A 19,582-nucleotide genomic window follows, 5' to 3' on the forward strand; every position below is an offset into this window, starting at 1 on the left:
AACAGCCCTGGTGGGCGGAAATTGTTTTTTTTTGCCGATTTGCCGGGAATTTTTAGCTGCTTAAATGCCTATTTACTGCCTTAAATATTTAATTTTTATTTAAATTGCCTAAAATTGCCTAAATTTAAATGCCTAAAATGTCTATTTGTCGTTTGCCGGATACCAATTTGCCGGAACCTTTTAAAGGGATTTCTTATCACACGGAAACATTTAAAACTGTGCCTTTTTGAAATTTCCTTCCCGTTTTCTCTATATGTTTTTATAAAATTGACTTTTCATATATGTAGGGAAATGTATAGAAAGCATGCAATTTCGCAGATTGAAATTGAAATTCCGACAATGGCAAATTGCCGGTTTGCCGATTTGCCGAATTGTACAAATTTTCAGTTGTACCTGTCTCCATCATCGGAATGTTCGAGAATCGTTACTTTCAAATCTTCGCACAACAAAGCCAATGGCGGTACTTCCGATATCCATTTCTCATTTTCAACTACCTATGGGCAATTCTCTATTGTGTTCCTGTTATCAAAGATATTCCAAATCAAAAATATGCTCGAATTGAAGTATTCCATAAATATCCTCAAATCTTTGACTACGAGTCTGTCGAATCAAAAATCTTTGTGATCACCTTGGGCTTTACTAGAATTGCAGTACAACAAGTTATTTTCACAGTTTTGGTTCTTGTAGAGGCTTGTGTTTTTGTGGGGCTTATTCGGGTTAATATGAATAAGGCTATGAAAGAAGTTCATTTGTCACTATCGAAGCATACCATTCACATGCATAAAGCTTTTATTAAAGCTTTGAATTTACAGGTGCATTTTTTTTTTCGAAACCCTAATTTACATTGTAACCAATAACCCTTAAAACTTCCAGATCGCAATCCCCATGATAACCCTGTGTGCTCCCACCATCATTGGTGTTTTATTCGGATCAATCATCATCAACCATCAAGGTTTCAACAATGTTGTATACATTTGCTCATCACTTCACGGAGTCTTATCAACACTTATCATGATTTATCTACAGAATCCATACAGAGCTGTGGTGATGAGAATATTTTGCTCAGGATGTCAGAGTCTGCAAGGAAGTCAGAATATTGTATCGAGCACGAAGCGGAGGAAGGCGGAAGGCGTTGTTACGTTTTTCTAGATGATTTTTGTGTGTTTTGAAAAATAAAAGATTTCAGTTTAGGGAAAGTAGCATTCTGAATTGAGATTCAAGAAATATCATCAACTATATATAAAGTGCTGATGTCTGTCCCTATGTAGTTTGATCTTTGATCTCTGATTAAAAAAAACTGGGATTTCCTAGATCTTATGGTGAATGCGCAGCCGACATTGATCAAGGTCTGCGATAAAAACCGTACATCTTATGTCTTCCGCGCCATAGGTGCGGTCCACGGCTGGTTATACTAATAAACAGTTATTTTTAAATTGTGTACACTCAAAATAATAAACCTGCGTGGCGTGTACTGCAGAAAACCTAATATTTAGGCCCCGCCTTTTTCTCGTCCACTCACGGAGAAAAGGTAAAAATTTTGACCCCAACTAATATCAGGCCGCCGACATCTCACGGGTTCCGCGTGCCGCTGCGTTTAACTCGCTGTGGGCGTGGCGAGCTGTCTCGGCCTGCTGTGAGTTAAACATAGCGGCGCGCGGAACCCGTGAGATGTCGGCGGCCTAATATTGGTTGGGGTCAAAATTTTTACCTTTTCTCCGTGAGTGGACGAGAAAATGGCGGGGCCTAAATATTAGGTTTTCTGAAGTACACGCCACGCAGTTTTTTTTTTAATTTTGAGTGTATGATTAACAACATCCGCTCAAAATTGCGATAATTTAGAAATTCTGTAACACTTTATTTTTAATTCTGCAAAGTTTTACGGCATATCATAGACTGAGACTTCACTAGGATACTTCTACTTTCCACTTGCTTCCTACAACAAAAGACTTCCAAAAATGAATCTCGATACGGTTTTTGTAGATATATCATTAAAATCGTTGCCGTTACTCCATGAAGTGATGTGATAATGTTGAATAGAATATCAACAAATTGTAGGCTAACACCCTGGTTTGCAATCGCAGCGCCAACTGTTGCTGGGATGAATATCACAAGAATTGGAAGTGCTATCTGAAATGATCGAAGTTTTGTGAACTAGTGAATCACTACAACTACTGTGAAATACCTGTAGATTCAAGGCTCTAATGAATTTTTTCTGCTTTTGGAGGGTATCTAGTGACACTAATTATTGGATATTGTTGATAGCTCTGTTCATTTTCACCCTTAACAATACAACGAGAACTATAATTTCCATCAAAACAAAGCATGTGAGAGCATTTTCCCGTAGAGATGTCCAATAGTTGTATCCAGAATCCATTGCGAATACTTTGGATTTATCAGGGATAATTTCACAAGCCTGAGGATTCGAATTGAATATAATTCGCTTGGCTTTCTCTTGATCAACAGGTACTTCTAGATAGAGTAGTGTGCAATAGACGATAGCAAATATGTAATTGAATGCTAGAAATGGGTAGCGAAGATATCGCCAGGAACTTCCATTGACGAATAATACAAAGAAACGATTTTCAAACATGGAGATTATGGAGACCGGTACAACTGGAAATTTGTGATTTGCAAAAATATACTTTTTCACTATTTTTGCCTTTTTTGTTGTTTTTTTAGCCGTTTTTATTGGATTTTGGGATATTTTGACCCGACTTCGGAATGTCCCATTTTTCCTTGTTTTTAGAAATTTGAAATTTTAGGAATTTCTGGTAGTTTCTCTTTTTTTTCTCCCCTAGGCCTAAGCCTAACAAATTTTGAAAAAGTCTTGAGGGTCATTTTGAAAACACCTTAAGCTCCATAACTCGGCGAGTTTTTATCGAATCAATCTGGAACTTCAGACTTTAGCTTCTTGGTGGCCGTTACGTCTCTCTGTAAAATTTCGCCTTGATCGGCCAACTGGAACCGTCTCAAAAATCAAAAAAACCGGAAAATCCTCAGCCTAAATAGCGTCAGTAGTGAGCTCACGCTCGCCACTGACGCCAAGCTTAAGCGTAGGTCTAAGCCTAAGCTTAAACCTAAGCCGTAGTCTAAGCCTACGCCAAAGCCTAACTAGGGAACCGTCAGAAGGTGCCCATCGGATTTGCATATGAAATCTATGCCATTCGATAGCTCATGACTTAAAACGGTTACTCGCGAATTTTTTGCGGCAAAACTCCAGAACCAAGCTCAGGGCGGGCTTTCAAATGTCCTAACGTAGCACTCTAATGAATCACTGTAACGATTTAACGAAGAATTTTCCGATTTCACTTTGGTAGCTCATATCTCCGAAGATAAATTTTTTACAGAAAAGTCATCAACTGATAAGTTGTTGATATTGTTGTAAAGAACAAGTTTTTAGTTGAAAGTTTTTTACCGAAAAAAATTGTGTTTGAGATAAAAGCATTAGAATAGCAATAACAGCATAAAAATAACATCAACAGTTGCCGCACTTCACGCGCTTTTATATCAAACAAAAAATTGTTGGTAAAAAATTGTTTATCTAAAAACTTGTTTTTTACAAAAAGGTCAACAACTTTTTAGTTGATGACTTTTCTGTAAAAAAAATATCCACGGAGATATGAGCTACCAAAGTGAAACTGAAAAATTGGTCCTTCAAATCTTCATTACAGTGCTATTTTAGGACATTTGAAAGCCCACTGTGAGCTTGGTTCTGGAGTTTTGCCGCTAAAAATTCACGAGTAACCGTTTTAAGACATGCACTATCGAATGGCATAGGTCTCATATGCAAGTCCGATGGGCATCTTCTGACGGTTCCCTAATAAGCCTAAGCGTAACCTCAAGCCTAAGCTCAAACCAAAGCCCAAACCTTAAGCTAAGCCTAAGCCCTCAAATGTACAACTCACTTTTATAAATAAGTGTGGCACCAACGACTAGAACATCCGTGCGAATAACTTCAACCCATCGCATCAAACCTAATGCAAACCCAGCATATACAGGAGTACAAAAATACGGTTGAAAAATTAGGCTCAATGATAAATCCAAAGCTGCTGACCAAAAATGAAGGTTAAGTAGGGCCCATTTGACTGACTTCATAACAACTGGAGTTTTAAATAAGATACAATAACTTCCAAATATGTGAATTGGGACTGAGAAAGCTGAGATAATATATAAAATGTTGGAATAGCCTTGAGGAGATTCGATGAATTCCAGGATCATTTTTTTGTTAATATGTGATACTGACGGGAATAAAATTAAAAATTATAGATTCCTTTTGTGGGAGAATTGTAAGACTAGTTTGTCTGTGTGAAAGTTGTCAAAACAACACGGAACGAAAAAATTTACACACTGAGCCAACAGCTTTCCAAAAAAGCGTTCTTCTTGTTAGACAATGATGCATTCGTTTTTGGTGGTTGCTCAAAAATTTGTATTTAATAAGCTGTTATCCGATAATTGGAAAGCTTTCACTTTTGCATATATAACAATTATCAGTATTACAGAAATAAAAATCATCTAGAAAAACGTAACAACGCCTTCCGGTTTTCTTCGCTTCGTGTTCGATACAATATTGTGACTTCCTTGACTACTTTGACAAAATATTCTCTTCACCACAGCTCTGTATGGATTCTGTAGATATATCATGATAAGTGTTGATAAGACTCCGTGAAGTGATGAGCAGATGTACACTACATTGTTGAAACCTTGATGATTGCTTATGATTGTTCTGAATAAAACACCAATGATGGTGGGAGCAAAGAGGATTATCAGGGGGATTGCGATCTGGAAATTTTAAGGCTTACTGGGTGAAAAACGTAAAAACTTCGTTCGCTGGGAAAATGTTCACGGCGATTCTAAAAAAAATGAGACCTAGAGATGTCTAAAGCTAAGTGAGCGCTTAATGGACCAACCTTATGGTAGTAGGTAAAGCCTGAAGCCCTAACAAGGGAAGTCGAAAAACTGTACTCCGGACTTTGTCATGCTATAGTTATTTTTCGATAAAAGAGTGAAAATAATGATACCTCCAAAAAATTTAGCTGCCGCGGACCAGGTTCAGCAAAGTTATGACGTTTTGAAAGTGGCTGAAACACCCTTTTAAAAAATTTCAAAAATTTCAAAAAAAAAATTTTTTTCTGAAAAGAGGAAAAAATATTTGTAAAGTATTAAAAACAGTGAAAAACATAAGCCATGCAAGTTTTAGCTCATAACTCTCAAGAAAACCCAAAAATTAATCTACAAGAAAAAGTAATTTTTGGAATTTTGCTCAAGATATGTAGATCAAGCAATGTGGTTTTTTGTCCGTGGGGAGAAAAAACGTGTATGATATATGTTTTTTTACATTTTTGAATAAGTTACAATAGTTTTTATCAACTTTCAGAATTTTTTTTTTTTTGAAAATTCGAAAGTTTTTTTGCTATGGTTTAATGTTTTTTGCTATGGTTAATGGTCAATGAATTTTTTTCGGCACTTTCAAAACGTCATAACTTTGCTGAACCTGGTCCGCGGCAGCTAAATTTTTTGGAGGTATCATTATTTTCACTCTTTTATCGAAAAATAACTATAGCATGTCAAAGTCCGGAGTACAGTTTTTCGACTTCCTTTGTAAGCTTGAAACTCAGCCTGTGGGCCAATCCTAGCTGTCTCTAATTTTTAGAGAGGTGATATTAAATTCTATTTTTGCTGTTTCAGCTAGGTCGGCGCCGCAATCCAAAATCTTTATAGAGACAAAATCTTTATACGGAATCCCAAAAAGTGTCGAACGCAGAGCCAAGTTTGCACCAAATAGTGCGATAGGGTATAGAACTATTTTCGCATCGCTGTAAAGATTTCGGATTGCGGCGTGAGAGATGGGAACCCTAGTTTAAGCATAAATGCGAGCAGTTAGCAAAAAATATTGTCAGTTTAAAATAAACTGCACCTGTAAGTTTAAAGCTTTAATAAAAGCTTTATGCATGTGAACTGTGTGTTTCGATAGTGACGAATGAACCTCCTTCATAACCTTATTCATATTAACCCGAATAAGCCCTACAAAAGCAAAAGCCTCTTCTAGAACCAGAACCGTGAAGATGCTCTGCTGCAGTGCAGTTCTAGTAAAATCCAAGGTGATCACAAAGATTTTCGATTCGACAGACTCGTAGTCGAAAATCTGAGGGTATTCGTGAAATACTTCAATTCGTGCATATTCTTGATTTGGAATATCTAGGATAACAGGAACACAATAGAGAATTGCCCATAGGTAGTTGATAAAAAGAAATGGATAGCGAAAGTACCGCCATTGACTCTGTTGGGCGAAGATTTGAAAGTAACGATTCTCGAGCATTCCGATGATAGAGACGGGTACAACTGAAAATTGTTATAACTCGGCAAGTCGGCAAATCGGAAATTTGCCGAATTTGCCGAAAATTTTTGACATTTTGCCATTGTCAGACTTTCAATTTTAATTGGCAAAATTGTACGCATCCTATAACTGACCCTACATATATTTTGAAAAATCAGTAAATTCTGAGAAAATATCTAACATAAAGAAAACAAATTTCAAAAGGGCACAGTTTTAAGTGCTTCCGTGTTATACAAAATCCCTTTAATAGGTTCCGGCAAATTGATATTCGGCAAACCGCAAATAGGCAATTTCTGAAGCTGAAAATTTCCGGCAAATTGGCAAAAAAATACAGGGTTGTTGCAAAAAAAAATTTGTCCAAAAACAATTTTTTTCGAATTTTCATAAAAACCAAATAATTGCCGAAAATGTAAATTTCCGGCAAATCGGAAAATCGGCAAAGTGCCGATTTGCCAAATTTACCGAACTGCAATTACCGCCCCTGGCCTGATTACTGTACTACATTTAAAATAATGAAGTTATTGGAAAAATAGCTCTAAAATTTCTCCGACGTCACAAAATTACGATATAATTGCAAAATTTAAAAACTCACATATAAAAAGTGTAATTCCAATGTACACAAGAACGTACATATTAACTCCCAACCATGGCAAAAATCCCATTGCATAGCCAGCAAGTGCCGGAGTACATATGAATGGTTGAGCAAAAAAGCTTATCGTTAAATCCAGAGCTGCCGACCAAAAGTGCAAGTTGAACAGGCTCCATTTGACGGATTTCATGATAACCGGAGTTTTGAATAGTATACAATAACCTCCGAACAAATGAATTGGAAGTGAGAATCCTGTGATTATGTACAGAATTGTAGAGAAAACTCGAGGGGATCGAAGAACCGGAAGCAGCATTGAAGTGTGAAGGAAGTGTGAGAAAAGGATAATAAAAAAAGTTACAAGGAAATGAAAAAGGTCTCAGAGCTAACAATGTTAGGCATAATTAGGTGTTTTTTGTTATTGCACCTGAGAAAACGGAACACCAACGATGCTTGGTGTGCTAAATATAAGTATACTTTGCAGGTGTGGTGATCTTCCAGCGCAAAATGTTTTAATTTTCTAAAATTTCGTTTTCCACCTTTCAAATTAAAAACGTGAACAAAAGTACAGAACGAAGCATTCATTGTTACAAGTTCCTACAAATCGTTCCAAAATTCACGCTTTTGTGCTTAATTGAAATTTAGAGAATTAAAACATTTTGGGGAAGAACGAAACCCATAAGAGTACCTCAATTTTCAAATTTCCAACTTAGTTTTTGAGGAGGGGACGAAACCTAGGTTAATAATGGAGTATCCACGAGTAATCAGCTAGCGTGGTTTCCCTCATAAATCGAAATGGCAGAGTTTGCCGAACTAGGCCATTTTGGGTCGGAGAGATTTTGTGTAGATTTACGGCGCGTTGCGTGTCGCGTCGCGGCTCGATTTTAGTTGTAAAACTGAATGTATTTGCCCGTGTGGAGTACACGGCACTTTTCCACGCGTTGTCCGGCAGGCGATTGTCAATGGAGCGCGAAAATTCAAAAATTAAATTTTAATTTTGAAGAAAACTTTATTGATCTGTTTTCGATATCAGGATTCTATCTAAAATATATTATTATTACAGAGAATTTCAAAAAAAGTGAAGTAAAATTAGCGTTTTTCAGTTGAAAACAGTAGTTGTGCATTTATAATTTTGTTGAAAAATTAAATTATTTTGTTCCTAAAATTTCCAAATAAAATTGGTTGCATCCTTTAGTTTTTTGCAAAAAAAACATATTTTTAATGAAAAATCGATGAAAATTTACAGAAATCTATTCTAAAAGGGATGAAAACCAAAAAAAAAACATATATTTTTTAATGAAATTGTAATCATGGTGCATCGAAAAACTTTGAAAGTTATTAAAACTCCACGTGCTCGCTGGCTGTCTCAAAATTCACGTTTTCTCGCGGAGGAGAAAACTTGAGAAATGTGAGAAAATGGCCTAGAAAATCCTGGAAGAAGAGAATTCCTCGTCCACAGCCAAAACAGCGTGTGAAAGAAGAGATGCAGACGGCAAAACGGTTATTCTTTGCGTTTTTCACGTCCAGAGATAAAAGTAGTATCTGCGTCTCTCACGCCCAATGGATAGCGAGAGTTGGCGCCAACGTGAATTCTCAATGAGGCGCGTTTGCTTCAAAATTATGCAAAAGGACAGCCAGCGACCACGTGAAACTCGGTCAACAAAATTCGCCGAGCTCGGCAAATTCGGCAAATTTGCCGAACAGCCCTGATTCATTTCTTAACTCTCTTCTTAAATTTTCCCTTTGCTCTCTGCTTCCACCCAAATATCCGGTGGCTCAATCGGTTAAGCATCCACCATCCACTCAAAAGGCCACGAGTTCGACTCCCCTATGTGGTTTTTAAAATTTGCCATTCAAATATTCATTTCACAAAGAAATTTGGTGGGGGAAAGAACTTATTCACTGCAAGTACCGAAAATCACAAATTATGACGTCACACAAAGTGCATGACGTCATAAAATTGGAATTTCAAGTCCATTTACAGCGAAATTAAGCGGTAAAACATGGGGGGAAAACAATAAAAGTGGCAATAATAAATAAATATTTGTGGGGGAAAGGAACACAATTAGTACGGGGGGGTCTCCAACGGGGAAATTTCGACAGGATGTGCGGGGGCGGCGGATCACAATATTTTTTGGTGTTCGAAGGGCGGCGGAAAAACGGAAAGAAAATGATTATTTTTCTATTCTCTCACAAATAAAATTCCAAATTAAAAAAAAAGAAACGGTGGGGGAGGAATAGGAAATTCAAATGAAGCGAGTAGGAGGTATTGAAGGAAATCTGGAGGTGAAGCTTCTTATGCCAATTGTGCTCTCAGAGCATCCAACTCTTCCTGATGACGGCGTTCTTGTTCGTCATTCAGTTGGTCGATCAGCTCGAGATGGTCTTTCTGCAAAATTTCGAGAGTTTTTTTTGGGGGAAAAATCGGAATTTTTCTCTAAATAATTCAAATTTTTAGTTTTTTGTCACGAAAATAGGTAACTTTTTCGACAAAATTTTAGGATTTTTTTTTAAAGTTTTTTTAGTCAAAAATCTGCATTTTTCGTGAAAAATGAGTGAAAATTTAGAATTTTGGCATAAAAATTGGAAAATTTCCTATTTTTATCGAATTTTTTTTAGCTTAAAAACCAAGATTTTCGGCCAAAGATGAAAATCTCAGTTTTTTTTTTCGATATTTCAGAAAAATTTATAAAATTTGGTCAGAATGCCAATTATTTTGTGAAAATATTGAGAAATTCGTAGCTTCCGGTCTCATAAATTTTTTTTCCAAGGTTTTTTTAAAAAAATGAAAGCCTCAATTTTACTAAAATTCTAGAAATTCTATTTATCGGCTAATTTCAATTTTCACGCAAAAAAATCAAGAAAATTCTACTCGAAAGTCACAAAATTCGTCAATTTTCAGCTTTTTCGTTATGAAAACCTCCAATTTTGACATTTTTCGATCGAAAAACTATTGCTTCAGTAAAATTTAGAGCATTCCGAGTTTTTTGGGCCAAAAATGAAATTTCGAGCATTTTATATCACTTTTTGAACTGAAAACCGGTTTTTCTAGCTACATTTGCCAGTTTTTCAGCGAAAAATGACAAATTTGAGCTGAGGTGGTCTTTCTGCAAAATTTCGAGAGATTTTTGGGGGAAAAATCGGAATTTTTGGATCTTTTCCATGAAAAATTCTGAAAAGTTTTTTTTATGGGAAAAAAAATTGAATTTTTAGCCATTTTAAGCCAATAAAACTGTAAAATTTCAACATTTTTTGGTCCAAAATAGTCGGAATTGTATGTTTTTTTCAAAACATTTTTCAGAAAATTTTTGAAGATTCCGAGTATTTTGAGCTGAAAATCAACTTTTCGTTGAAAAATTCGAAATTTTTTAGCTTTTGGGGCTAAAAATCAGAATTTTTCAGTTTTTACAAATAAAAATCGGAATTTTTTCACGAAAAAATTGAATTTTGAGCCAAAAACAGTAAAATTCCGACAAGAAAAAATTAAAAATTTGAGGAATTTTAGGAATTTTGCACTTTTTTCTAAATAATTTTTGGAGATAAATTTCGGAAATTCCGAATTTTATGGGTTTAAAATCGATTTTGTTTTTTATCAAGTTTTTCGGCTAAAAATGAAAATCGCAGCTTTTTTGTTCAAAATTTAAAAAAAATTATAGATTTCGGCTTAAAAAATCATTTTTCCTAAAGTTTTCAATTTTTCTCGAAATTTTGAGAATTTCTGTATAAATTGAGAGAGAGCTTTACGTCCGAAAATCTTTATCATTATTTTTAAACAACCAAAAAGCTGCTTTTCGGCTCAAAACTGATATTTTTGCGCAAATTTATTCGATTTTTTTGTTCTATAATCAAATTTCAGTGCTTTTTGGGATAAAAATCATCAATTTTTCACAAAAAATATGCAAAAATTGCTTCAATTTTCTCAATTTTTAAGCTTTTTCAATCGAAAAAAAAAAACAATTTTTCAGCGAAATTTTCACATTTTTGACGAGAAAATCTCAATTTTCAGTGAAAAATGACAAATTTGAGCTGAAATTTCCAAATTTTCAGCCATTTTTCATCCAAAAAATCCGTGCAGTACCATAGCTTTAAGAGCCTTCCAGCATTCTCCTTCATTTGTGGATCGAGCAGCAGCAGTTGAAGCCGCTGGAGCAGCAGCCGTACATTTTGGTGCTTTTTGAGCTTTTGTTGGAGCAACAACTGAAGCCGCTGGAGCAGAAGCTTTCGAATCCAAATCCTTCTTGATTCCGCTTACCGATTCGTTCAACCATTCGTAGTAACGCTGAAAATTTAAGAATTTTCAAATTTTTCGGTGGAAATCGTCAAAAAATCCTTTTTTTTTTCAGCGAAAATTGCACAATTTTCATGGATTTTAGTGTTTTTAAAATGGAAAGATTTTATAGGAAAATCGGCAAAAATTTGAGATTTTCATTGAAAATTCGATATTTCAGCGATTTTTGAGACTTTTATGTGAAAATCGATGAAAAAATCGATATTTCTAGGTTTTTACATAAAAATTTTGAAATTTCCGTTAATTTTTTGAGCCCAAAATTTCAAGCTTTTCCGGACAAAAAATCTCAGTTTTCAACATTTTATGCTTGAAAATGCTCCGATTCCCATGAATTTCGAGGTGTAATTTCTTAATTTTCCCGGAATTTTGTAGAAATTGGCAAAAAAAAAATCAGATTTTCCTGCGAATTTCAGCGCGAAAATTGCACAATTTTCATGGATTTTGATGGAAATTTTCAAATTTTTGGCAATTTTGAGCCCAAAAAATGTCTGAAATAATCAGAAATCGCCCGGATTTTGCAAATTTTCATAGAAATCCACAATTTTAATGTAAAATCTCGCGATTTTTCAATAATTTCCATCAGATTTTGCTGAAAATTGTGCAATTTTCGCGCTGAAATTCGCAGGAAAATCCGATTTTTGCCGATTTCTACAAAATTACGGGGAAAATTAAGAAATTACACCTCGAAATTCATAGGAATCGGAGCATTTTCAAGCATAACATGTTGAAAACTGAGATTTTTTGTCCGGAAAAGCTTGAATTTGAAATTTTGGGCTCAAAAAGTTGCGGAAAATTTCAAAATTTTCATGTAAAAACCCAGAAATATCGATTTTTTCATTGATTTTCACATAAAAGTCTCAAAAATCGCTGAAATATCGAATTTTCAATGAAAATCTCAAATTTTTGTCGATTTTCCTATGAAATCGTTCCATTTTAAAAACACTAAAATCCATTAAAAACTTGCAATTTTCGCTGAAAAATGCATATTTCATGGTTTTCTAGTGAAAATTCATCAATTTTCAACATTTTTAATCAAAAAATCGCGATTTTCAATGTTTTTCGGGTGAAATTTTCTCCAATTTGCTTTTTTCAGCTTAAAAGACGCGTTTTTCAAAGTTTTTCGGGTGAAAATTCATTAATTTTCAACATTTTTTGGCTAAAAAATCGCGATTTTCAATGTTTTTCGGGTGAAATTTCCTCCAATTTTCTCTGTAATTTTGCAATTTTCCGTTCCCGTACCGATTGATCGTCAAATGTCTTGAATTGTTTCTTAACAAGTTTTCCCATCTCTTCGGCAACTCTTTTTCTCTCACAAATCACCAATCCCGGTTCGGCTTCTGTCTTTTCCAGAATTGTCATATTACGGCGGCGGAGCTCCTGCAAAATATGGGAATTTTAAATATTTTTACAGAATATTTCAGAGGGAAAAGCTCAAAAATCAATCGATTTTGCACAGAAAATGGAACAAAAATTTGAAAATTTTAAGAAAAAAAAAAGGCTGAAGAAGCACAAAATTTTAGCAAAAATCCAATTTTCAAACGAGTTTTTGAGAAATTTTCGAAAAAAAAAATCGGATTTCTAGCGAGAAAAGCCAATTTTTGACTAATTTTTGATGGTTTTCAGCCGAAAATGCGAAAATTTCACCTATAAAGATTAAAATTTGCAGAAAAATTCTAGTTTTGAGAGCCAAAAATTGATTTTCAACGATTTTGGCTTTAAAAAAATTCAAATTTCCAGTGTAAACTTTAAATTTTAAGTAGATTTTTACGAAAAATTCTGAAAAAAATCCGAATTTTCAGTGGAAAATCTCAAATTCACTGTGAAAATTGCAATTTCGAGTCAATTTTCAAAAGTGGAAAATACGAAAAAAAAAAAATGGGGAAATTTCCACAACAAATTAAGATTTTAAGTAATTTTTTACGAAGAATTGTGAAAAATTAAAATTTTCAATGGAAAAATTAAAAATTTCCAGTGTAAACTACATTTTTAAGTGGATTTTTGCAAAAAATTCTGAAAAATTCGAATTTTTAGTGATTTTAAGCTAAAAATGTTAATTTCAGACGAGTTTATGAGCAATTTTCGACAAAAATAGTCTTTGGAAGCAAAAAAAAAATCGGATTTCTAGCGAGAAAAGCCAATCTTTGACTAATTTTTAATGGTTTTCAATCGAAAATGCGAAAATTTCACCTATAAAGATTAAAATTTGCAGAAAAATTCTAGTTTTGAGAGCCAAAAATTGATATTCAAAGATTTTTAAGAAAAAAAAATTCAAATTTCCAGTGTAAACTACATTTTTAAGTGGATTTTTGCAAAAAATTCTGAAAAATTCGAATTTTTAGTGATTTTAAGCTAAAAATGTTATTTTTTCACTGAAAACTGAGTTTTGAAAGCTAATTTTCACGCAAAATCCAAATTTAAGTGAATTTTCACGAAAAAAAAACGATTTTTCACTTTGAAAAACGAAAAATAGTCTGAAATTTCTGAAATTTTTGAGTAGAAACCCCAATTTTCGATAGTTTCTCACACATTTTGAGGAGCAAAAATTCCGAAAAATCTCGGTTTTGGCATCTAAAAATGCGTCAAATCCGGATAAATAACATGGTTTCAGTCAGTTTTCGAAAAATCAATACATCGGAATCAAAAAATTCAATTTTTATCGTGAAAAGTCACATTTTGAGTGATTTTTATGAGGTTTTCAGCCGAAAATGCGAAAATTCCAATCATAAACAAAAAAAAAAAGTTATGTTTTATCGTAATTCCCCAAAAAATCTAAAAATTTCCGAAAAACTGTGATTTTCAGCCAAAAAAGTTACATTTTTCCACGAAAATTTCTGATTTTCAGGTAAAAAAAATGCAATTTTTCAGCTGAAAATCAGAAATTCACAGAAAAAAAAATGCAATTTTAAGCCAATTTTCACGCAAAAAATCCAAAATTTCAGATGAAAAGTGATTTTCTCACTGAAAACTATAATAATAATTTTAAGTAGATTTTCCGGGAAAAACCTGGAAAATCTCAATTTTTAGTGATTTTCAGCTAAAAATGTTAATTTTTCACTGAAAACTAATTTTGAGAGCCAAAAATTGATTTTCAACGATTTTGACTAAAAAAAAACTCAAATTTCCAGTGTAAACTTTAAGTGGATTTTTACGAAAAATTCTGGAAAAAATCCGAATTTTCAGTGGAAAATCTCAATTTCGAGCCAATTTTCAAAAGTGGAAAATACGAAAAAAAAAATGGGGAAATTTCCACAACAAATTAAGATTTTAAGTAATTTTTTACGAAAAATTGTGAAAAATTAAAATTTCCAGTGTAAACTACATTTTTAAGTGGATTTTTTCTGAAAAATTCAGAAAAATTCGAATTTTTAGTGATTTTTAGCTAAAAATGTTATTTCTTCACTGAAAACTAATGTTTTGAGCCAATTTTAAAGGAAATTCTGATAATTTCCGAATTTTATTGGGAATTTCAGCTGAACATCCGAAATTCACGTTGAAAATTGCAATTTCAAGCCAATTTTCACGAAAAATCCAAATTTTCAGCTGAAAACTACAATTTTAGGTAGATTTCCACGAAAAAATCAATGTTCCACACTAAAAAAAAGGCGAGAAATCCAATATTTCTACCTCATTTTTCTCGTGCAACTGGGCATTTTCAGCTTTAAGCTTCTCAGTTTCCTCGTCTTCTTTTGAAGCTCCAGAAGAAGTACTCGGAGCAGCAGCTGCCAAATTAGCATTCGTCTTTTTAAGCTCAATAACCTCCTCAACCACCAGTGGCTGATTCAACGGAATTTCGACAATTTTCGACTTTTCCGCGTCCAAAACCACTTGAAGCTCTGCCAATTTGCTCTTTTCGATGGAAATTTGCTCACGGAGTTGCTCAATTGTATCCAAATGAGCTTTTTCACGATGATTGAGCTCATTCACAATCACTTCTTGTTGCTTTTTGCTGCAAAATTACGAGAATTTGAGCGTTTTTCCTTGGATTTTTAGTTTTTTTTTAATTTAAAATTTGCCTTTTTTGCCTTTTTCCGGGTAAAAAATGATAATTTCTCAATATTTCACCTTTCCAGCTCAAAAAAAAATCGTTTTTGATCGAAAAAAAAAATGCATTTCAATTGAAATCCGTTGATTTTCCCAGAATTTACGGAAAAAATCGGGTTTTTCGTGGATTTTTGGTTAAAAAAAAAGTTTTTCAGGTGAAATTCTGCGATTTTTTCAATTTTATAGTGGAAAATCGCCAATTTTCCACAGAAATTTGGCCTTTTTTTTTGGCGAAATTTGAGAAAAATCCGGCCATTTTTGTCGATTTTCTTCGAGTTTTGGCTTTCAATGGAAATTTGAGTTTTTCTCGAGTTTTTTTAAAGCAAAATTAATCAATTTCCGACTGAAATTGCCCATTTTTGAGTGAAAAAACGAATTTTTTTGCAAAAAAGCACAATTTTATAGATTTTTAAGGGAAAATCAGCACTTTCCGTTAGAAATTACAAAATTTTCAAATTTTCAGCACTAAAATTGCCTGTTTCCTATAATCGAGTAGAATTTCGAGCTTTTTCTCACATTTTCTCCAAAATTGTCTCCTTTTCAGCAGTTTTTAGGTAAAAATCAGTGAAATATTGGTCAAAACGTGCATTTTTTTTTCAAATTATTCAGTTTTTTCATGACTTTGCTGCTCATTTTTGACCGATTCTAGACCAAAAATAGGGTGGAAAAACTCGAAATTTTCGGTTTTTCAGCGCAAAAATTGCCTGTTTTCTCGATTTTAACATAAATTTCCGTTTTTCTGAAAATTTTCAGATTTTCCTCGAAAATTGTTCATCTACTCACTATTCGTGAAACTCTGAAATATCTCGATTGAGCTCCCCGATAAGTGCCTCCAATCGCGTATAATTCTCAATCATCTGAGCTTTTTCCATCGTCCATTTCTGAGCTTCTCCGTCTTGATCTCGAGCTTTTGCCACTGAAAGAGCAGCTTCCAACTCTAAATTGTGTTGTTTCAATGTTTGATTGTGTGTGCTCAATTGAATCCATTCTTTTCCTTGCTTTTCAAGTTCAGCTTCAACATTTTCAACAGCTGCCGCCAGCTTCAAATGTGTCTGTTTTGCGTGCTCTTTTTCCGAAATAAGCTTCTCCTTTTCTTGCTCCAACTGCTCATGTAGCTTCTTCCATTCTTCTTGTTTCTTCTGTAACTGAGCTTCATGTTCCTTTCGAATCGTCTTCAGCTCTGTTGAAAAACTCGAATTCGTGCTTCTCAACAGCTTCAGCTCTTTCTCATGCTCTTCATTATTTTTGACAGCTTTTCCTGCGGCAACAAGTTCTTGCTCTTTCACACGAAGTTTTCCTTCAATTCCCTGAATTTGACGAGCCAATTCTGATTCGTGAGCCTGATTTTGAGCCACTTTTTGCAAGAGTTGTTGGCGTTGAGCTCTGAAAAACAGGAGAAAATTCGGATTTTAGGCTCAAAAGTGCAATTTTTTGGGTTTTTTCACATTTTTAGAGCTTTTTTTGGCGTTGAGCACTGAAAAATTGCAGGTTTTTAGAGAGATTTTAAGCGGAAAATTGAAAATTTTTCCAGCAATTTCAGCGTTTTTTTAGCCGATTTTTAAGACCAAAAGTTGAATTTTTTGCTGGAATTTGTAATTTTTGGCGAATTTCTTAAAATTCACCGTTTTTTGAAAGGAATGCCTGCTCGGACTCTTTGAGCTCAATTTTAAGAAGTTTTTAGGGATTTTTCACAAATTTGGAGCATTTTTTTGCGTAAAACTGTCGGTTCTCAGCCCGATTTTCAAGACAGAAAAGTTAAATTTTTGAATAAATTAGGGTTTTTACCGTTGTACAACAATTTAGGCTGAAAATAGTAATTTTTAAAACAAAATTCTACAATTTTCACGGCCAAAATGTCGTTTTTCAGCTGTTTGCTAACGAAAAATCGTCGAAAAGTCAAATTTCGGCGGGAAATTGGAAATTTTCAATCGATTTTGCCTAATTTCCGTCAAAATTGACTAAATTATGGTGCATTTCGACTGAGAAAACGATTTTTCATCAAATTTTGGAGAAAATTGCCTCTTTTTTTGTCAGAAATGCGTGGTCAGCAATTTTAGTTCAGAATTTTTAAATTTCGGACGAAAAAATATCATTCTTGGCCCAATTTTCATGAAATTTCGTGATTTTTCCACGTTTTCCATCGAAATTCTTGAATTTTCGCACAAAATTATCATTTTTAGACCAATTTTCATCAATTTTCACGATTTTTCTCAATTTTCCGCGTAAAAAATCGACATACTGCTCGTGTTTCTCGCGTTGTTCCACAGCCATCTTTTCTTTATTCAATTTCTCAATTTTCACAGCAGATTCCGTCATCTTCTTGTTCAAAGCCTTAACTTCCAGACTCAAATTATTCTTCTGAGCATCAGAATCACGGAATGCTCCAGCCAAGAATTGAATATAAGCTTCATCGAGTTCTGGGAGTCCGGAGAGCTTGTTGAGCACCTTTTTCTGATCCAAATCCTTCAAATTCACCGATTTTCGCTCTTTTGGAGACGATTTTTGAGTTGTTGGAGCTGCTGGAGCTGGAATTGGAGCAGAAGCCTGAGTAGATTCCACTTTTTGGACTTGAATTTCCGGTTTTTCTGGAATTGGAGCAGCAGAAGCTTTTGGTGATGGTTGTTGCTGAGCCGTTGGAGTTGGAGCATTTGGAGCAGCTGGAGCAGCTGAAGCCGGAGCTGGAGCGGCATCTTGTGCTTTTTTGCCCGTTTGCTGTTGCTTCTTTGTCTTATTTTTTGGCTGTTTCTTCTTCTCGTTGTTGTCAGTCAAAAGAGCCAATGCGTCGCGGTTGTAAGCCTGAAAATTTGAAAAATTTATAGATTTTTACAGTTTTTTTTTTGACTGAAAATGCCAATTTTCAGCACACAAAAATCCTTCTTTTTGGAGAAATTCCTTGGAATATTTGTTTTTTTTTTTTGAAAATATAATCGTATTTTATTCAGAATTTCCCCCAAAAAACGACATTTTTGTGCCTAAATTCCCATTTTTTAAACCAATTTTTATCAGGAAAACCGAATTTCAGCGAAGATTTCATCGAAAAAAACAAAAAGACGATTTTTGTGTTGAAATTTTAAATTTACACCTGAAAATTGGCATTTTTGGCCTGAATTTGTTCATTTTTGCCTTAAAAAACCGAAAGAAGCCAATTTTGAACCGAAAACCTTCTTTTTTTGGGAAAACTTCGATAAAAATCCAATTTTTGATAGGAAAATTGTTTTTTTTAAGTGAAAAAGAGCAATTTTGCTCATTTCAAGTCAAAATTCTCGGAAAAAATATCGAATTCCTCGTTAAAAATCGTCTTTTTTAGAATAAAAGTTTGCTGAAAATGCCGTTTTTCTGATAAAAATTAATTTTTTTCAACAATTTTCAGGCACAAAAAGGTATTTTTCGCAGATTTTCAGTCAATTTGATGAGAAAATCCGAGGAAAATTGCCTTTTCAGTCAGAATTCTCTGAAAAATATCCACTTTTCTCGTAAAAATTTAGTTTTCCTGGTTTTTTCGCGGGGAAAAAAAAGTTTTAGGCCAATTTTAGGTCAAGGAAAATCCGGTTGTTAAGCGAAAAAAGTCGATAATCTCTTGAAATTTCACTCTTCTGATCAGAATTCGTGTGAAAAATCTCAATTTTTCCACGAAAATCGTTCCGAACCTTGTCAAAATTATCCTCTTGTCGATTCATGAATATCATATAATAAATTGCAAACACAAATACACCAACACCACCGAGAATGCCGAGAGCTGTTGATGGATCGACGAATGACGAGTCCATTGGCTGAAATTATTTAGCATTTTTAGAAATTTTATAGAAAAAAGTGGGAAAATGGAGAAATTATCGAAATTCGGAATTTTTAATCGAAAAAATCGAGTTTTTGAGTAAAAAATCTCTATGAAAACGTGTAAAATTCGAAATTTTCGAAAAAAATGGCACTTTTTCAGTGTAAAACCCTGAAAAATCGATTTTATTTCGAAAATATCAAATTTCCCACATTTTCATAGAGATTTTTTACTCAAAAACTCGTTTTTTTCGATTAAAAATTCCGAATTTCGAGCTATTTTCAATGGATTTCTCGTTTTTAGTGGAATTTTCTATGTTTCTTCTCTGAAAATTATCGATATTTCAGCTTTAAAATATCTGAAAAGTTGAAAAATGACTCCTGTGTCGATTTACGCGGCTCTTGTGTACTCCTCGTGGAGAAGAGTTACAATTTTAGTAAAAATATCCAAAAATGCCGCATTTTTACTATAACTGTACAAATCTTCTCTTCTCCTCGAGAAGTACACAAGAGCTGCGTAAATCGACAAAGGAGTCATTTTTCAACTTTTCACATATTTTTA

General features: G+C 33.9%; 2 protein-coding genes and 2 pseudogenes across 4 annotated transcripts; 1 reads left to right on the plus strand and 3 right to left on the minus strand.

The window, feature by feature from the left end:
• The first annotated feature begins 389 nt into the window (after nucleotides 1-389).
• Nucleotides 390-1,149, plus strand: Y59A8A.7 (annotated as a pseudogene). Its single transcript has 2 exons — nucleotides 390-812; nucleotides 874-1,149. Coding segments are annotated over exons 1-2 (699 nt in total).
• A 711-nt stretch (nucleotides 1,150-1,860) lies between these two features.
• srh-302 lies at nucleotides 1,861-4,218 on the minus strand (annotated as a pseudogene). Its single transcript has 3 exons — nucleotides 3,906-4,218; nucleotides 2,183-2,613; nucleotides 1,861-2,127 (listed from the first exon to the last, which is right to left on the minus strand). Coding segments are annotated over exons 1-3 (1,011 nt in total).
• Nucleotides 4,219-4,512: 294 nt separating this feature from the next.
• Nucleotides 4,513-7,236, minus strand: srh-286 (Serpentine Receptor, class H; the record flags this gene model as incomplete). Its single annotated transcript, NM_075104.1, has 3 exons — nucleotides 4,513-4,779; nucleotides 5,915-6,339; nucleotides 6,927-7,236. The coding sequence occupies 3 exons, from the start codon at nucleotides 7,234-7,236 to the stop codon at nucleotides 4,513-4,515; spliced, it is 1,002 nt and encodes a 333-aa protein (NP_507505.1).
• A 1,529-nt stretch (nucleotides 7,237-8,765) lies between these two features.
• On the minus strand, nucleotides 8,766-19,019 carry tcc-1 (Ribosome-binding protein 1). The gene is made up of 7 exons (NM_075105.6): nucleotides 18,897-19,019; nucleotides 17,489-18,045; nucleotides 16,033-16,632; nucleotides 14,833-15,154; nucleotides 12,448-12,585; nucleotides 10,999-11,199; nucleotides 8,766-9,309 (listed from the first exon to the last, which is right to left on the minus strand). The coding sequence occupies exons 1-7, from the start codon at nucleotides 19,014-19,016 to the stop codon at nucleotides 9,217-9,219; spliced, it is 2,031 nt and encodes a 676-aa protein (NP_507506.1). The 5' UTR covers nucleotides 19,017-19,019; the 3' UTR covers nucleotides 8,766-9,216.
• Between the last annotated feature and the right edge of the window lie 563 nt (nucleotides 19,020-19,582).

The sequence above is a fragment of the Caenorhabditis elegans genome, chromosome V, assembly GCF_000002985.6.
Source record: "Caenorhabditis elegans chromosome V".
Classification (NCBI taxonomy): domain Eukaryota; kingdom Metazoa; phylum Nematoda; class Chromadorea; order Rhabditida; family Rhabditidae; genus Caenorhabditis; species Caenorhabditis elegans.

Excerpts from the sequence above, each read along its gene's own strand:
- tcc-1 (NM_075105.6), bottom strand. The coding sequence starts at position 19,016 with ATGGACTCGTCATTCGTCGATCCATCAACAGCTCTCGGCATTCTCGGT. Across the intron at positions 18,046-18,896 it reads AAGAGGATAATTTTGACAAG|GCTTACAACCGCGACGCATT; the intron begins GTTCGGAACGAT and ends TCAAATTTTCAG. Across the intron at positions 9,310-10,998 it reads GGAAGGCTCTTAAAGCTATG|AAAGACCATCTCGAGCTGAT; the intron begins GTACTGCACGGA and ends GAAATTTTGCAG.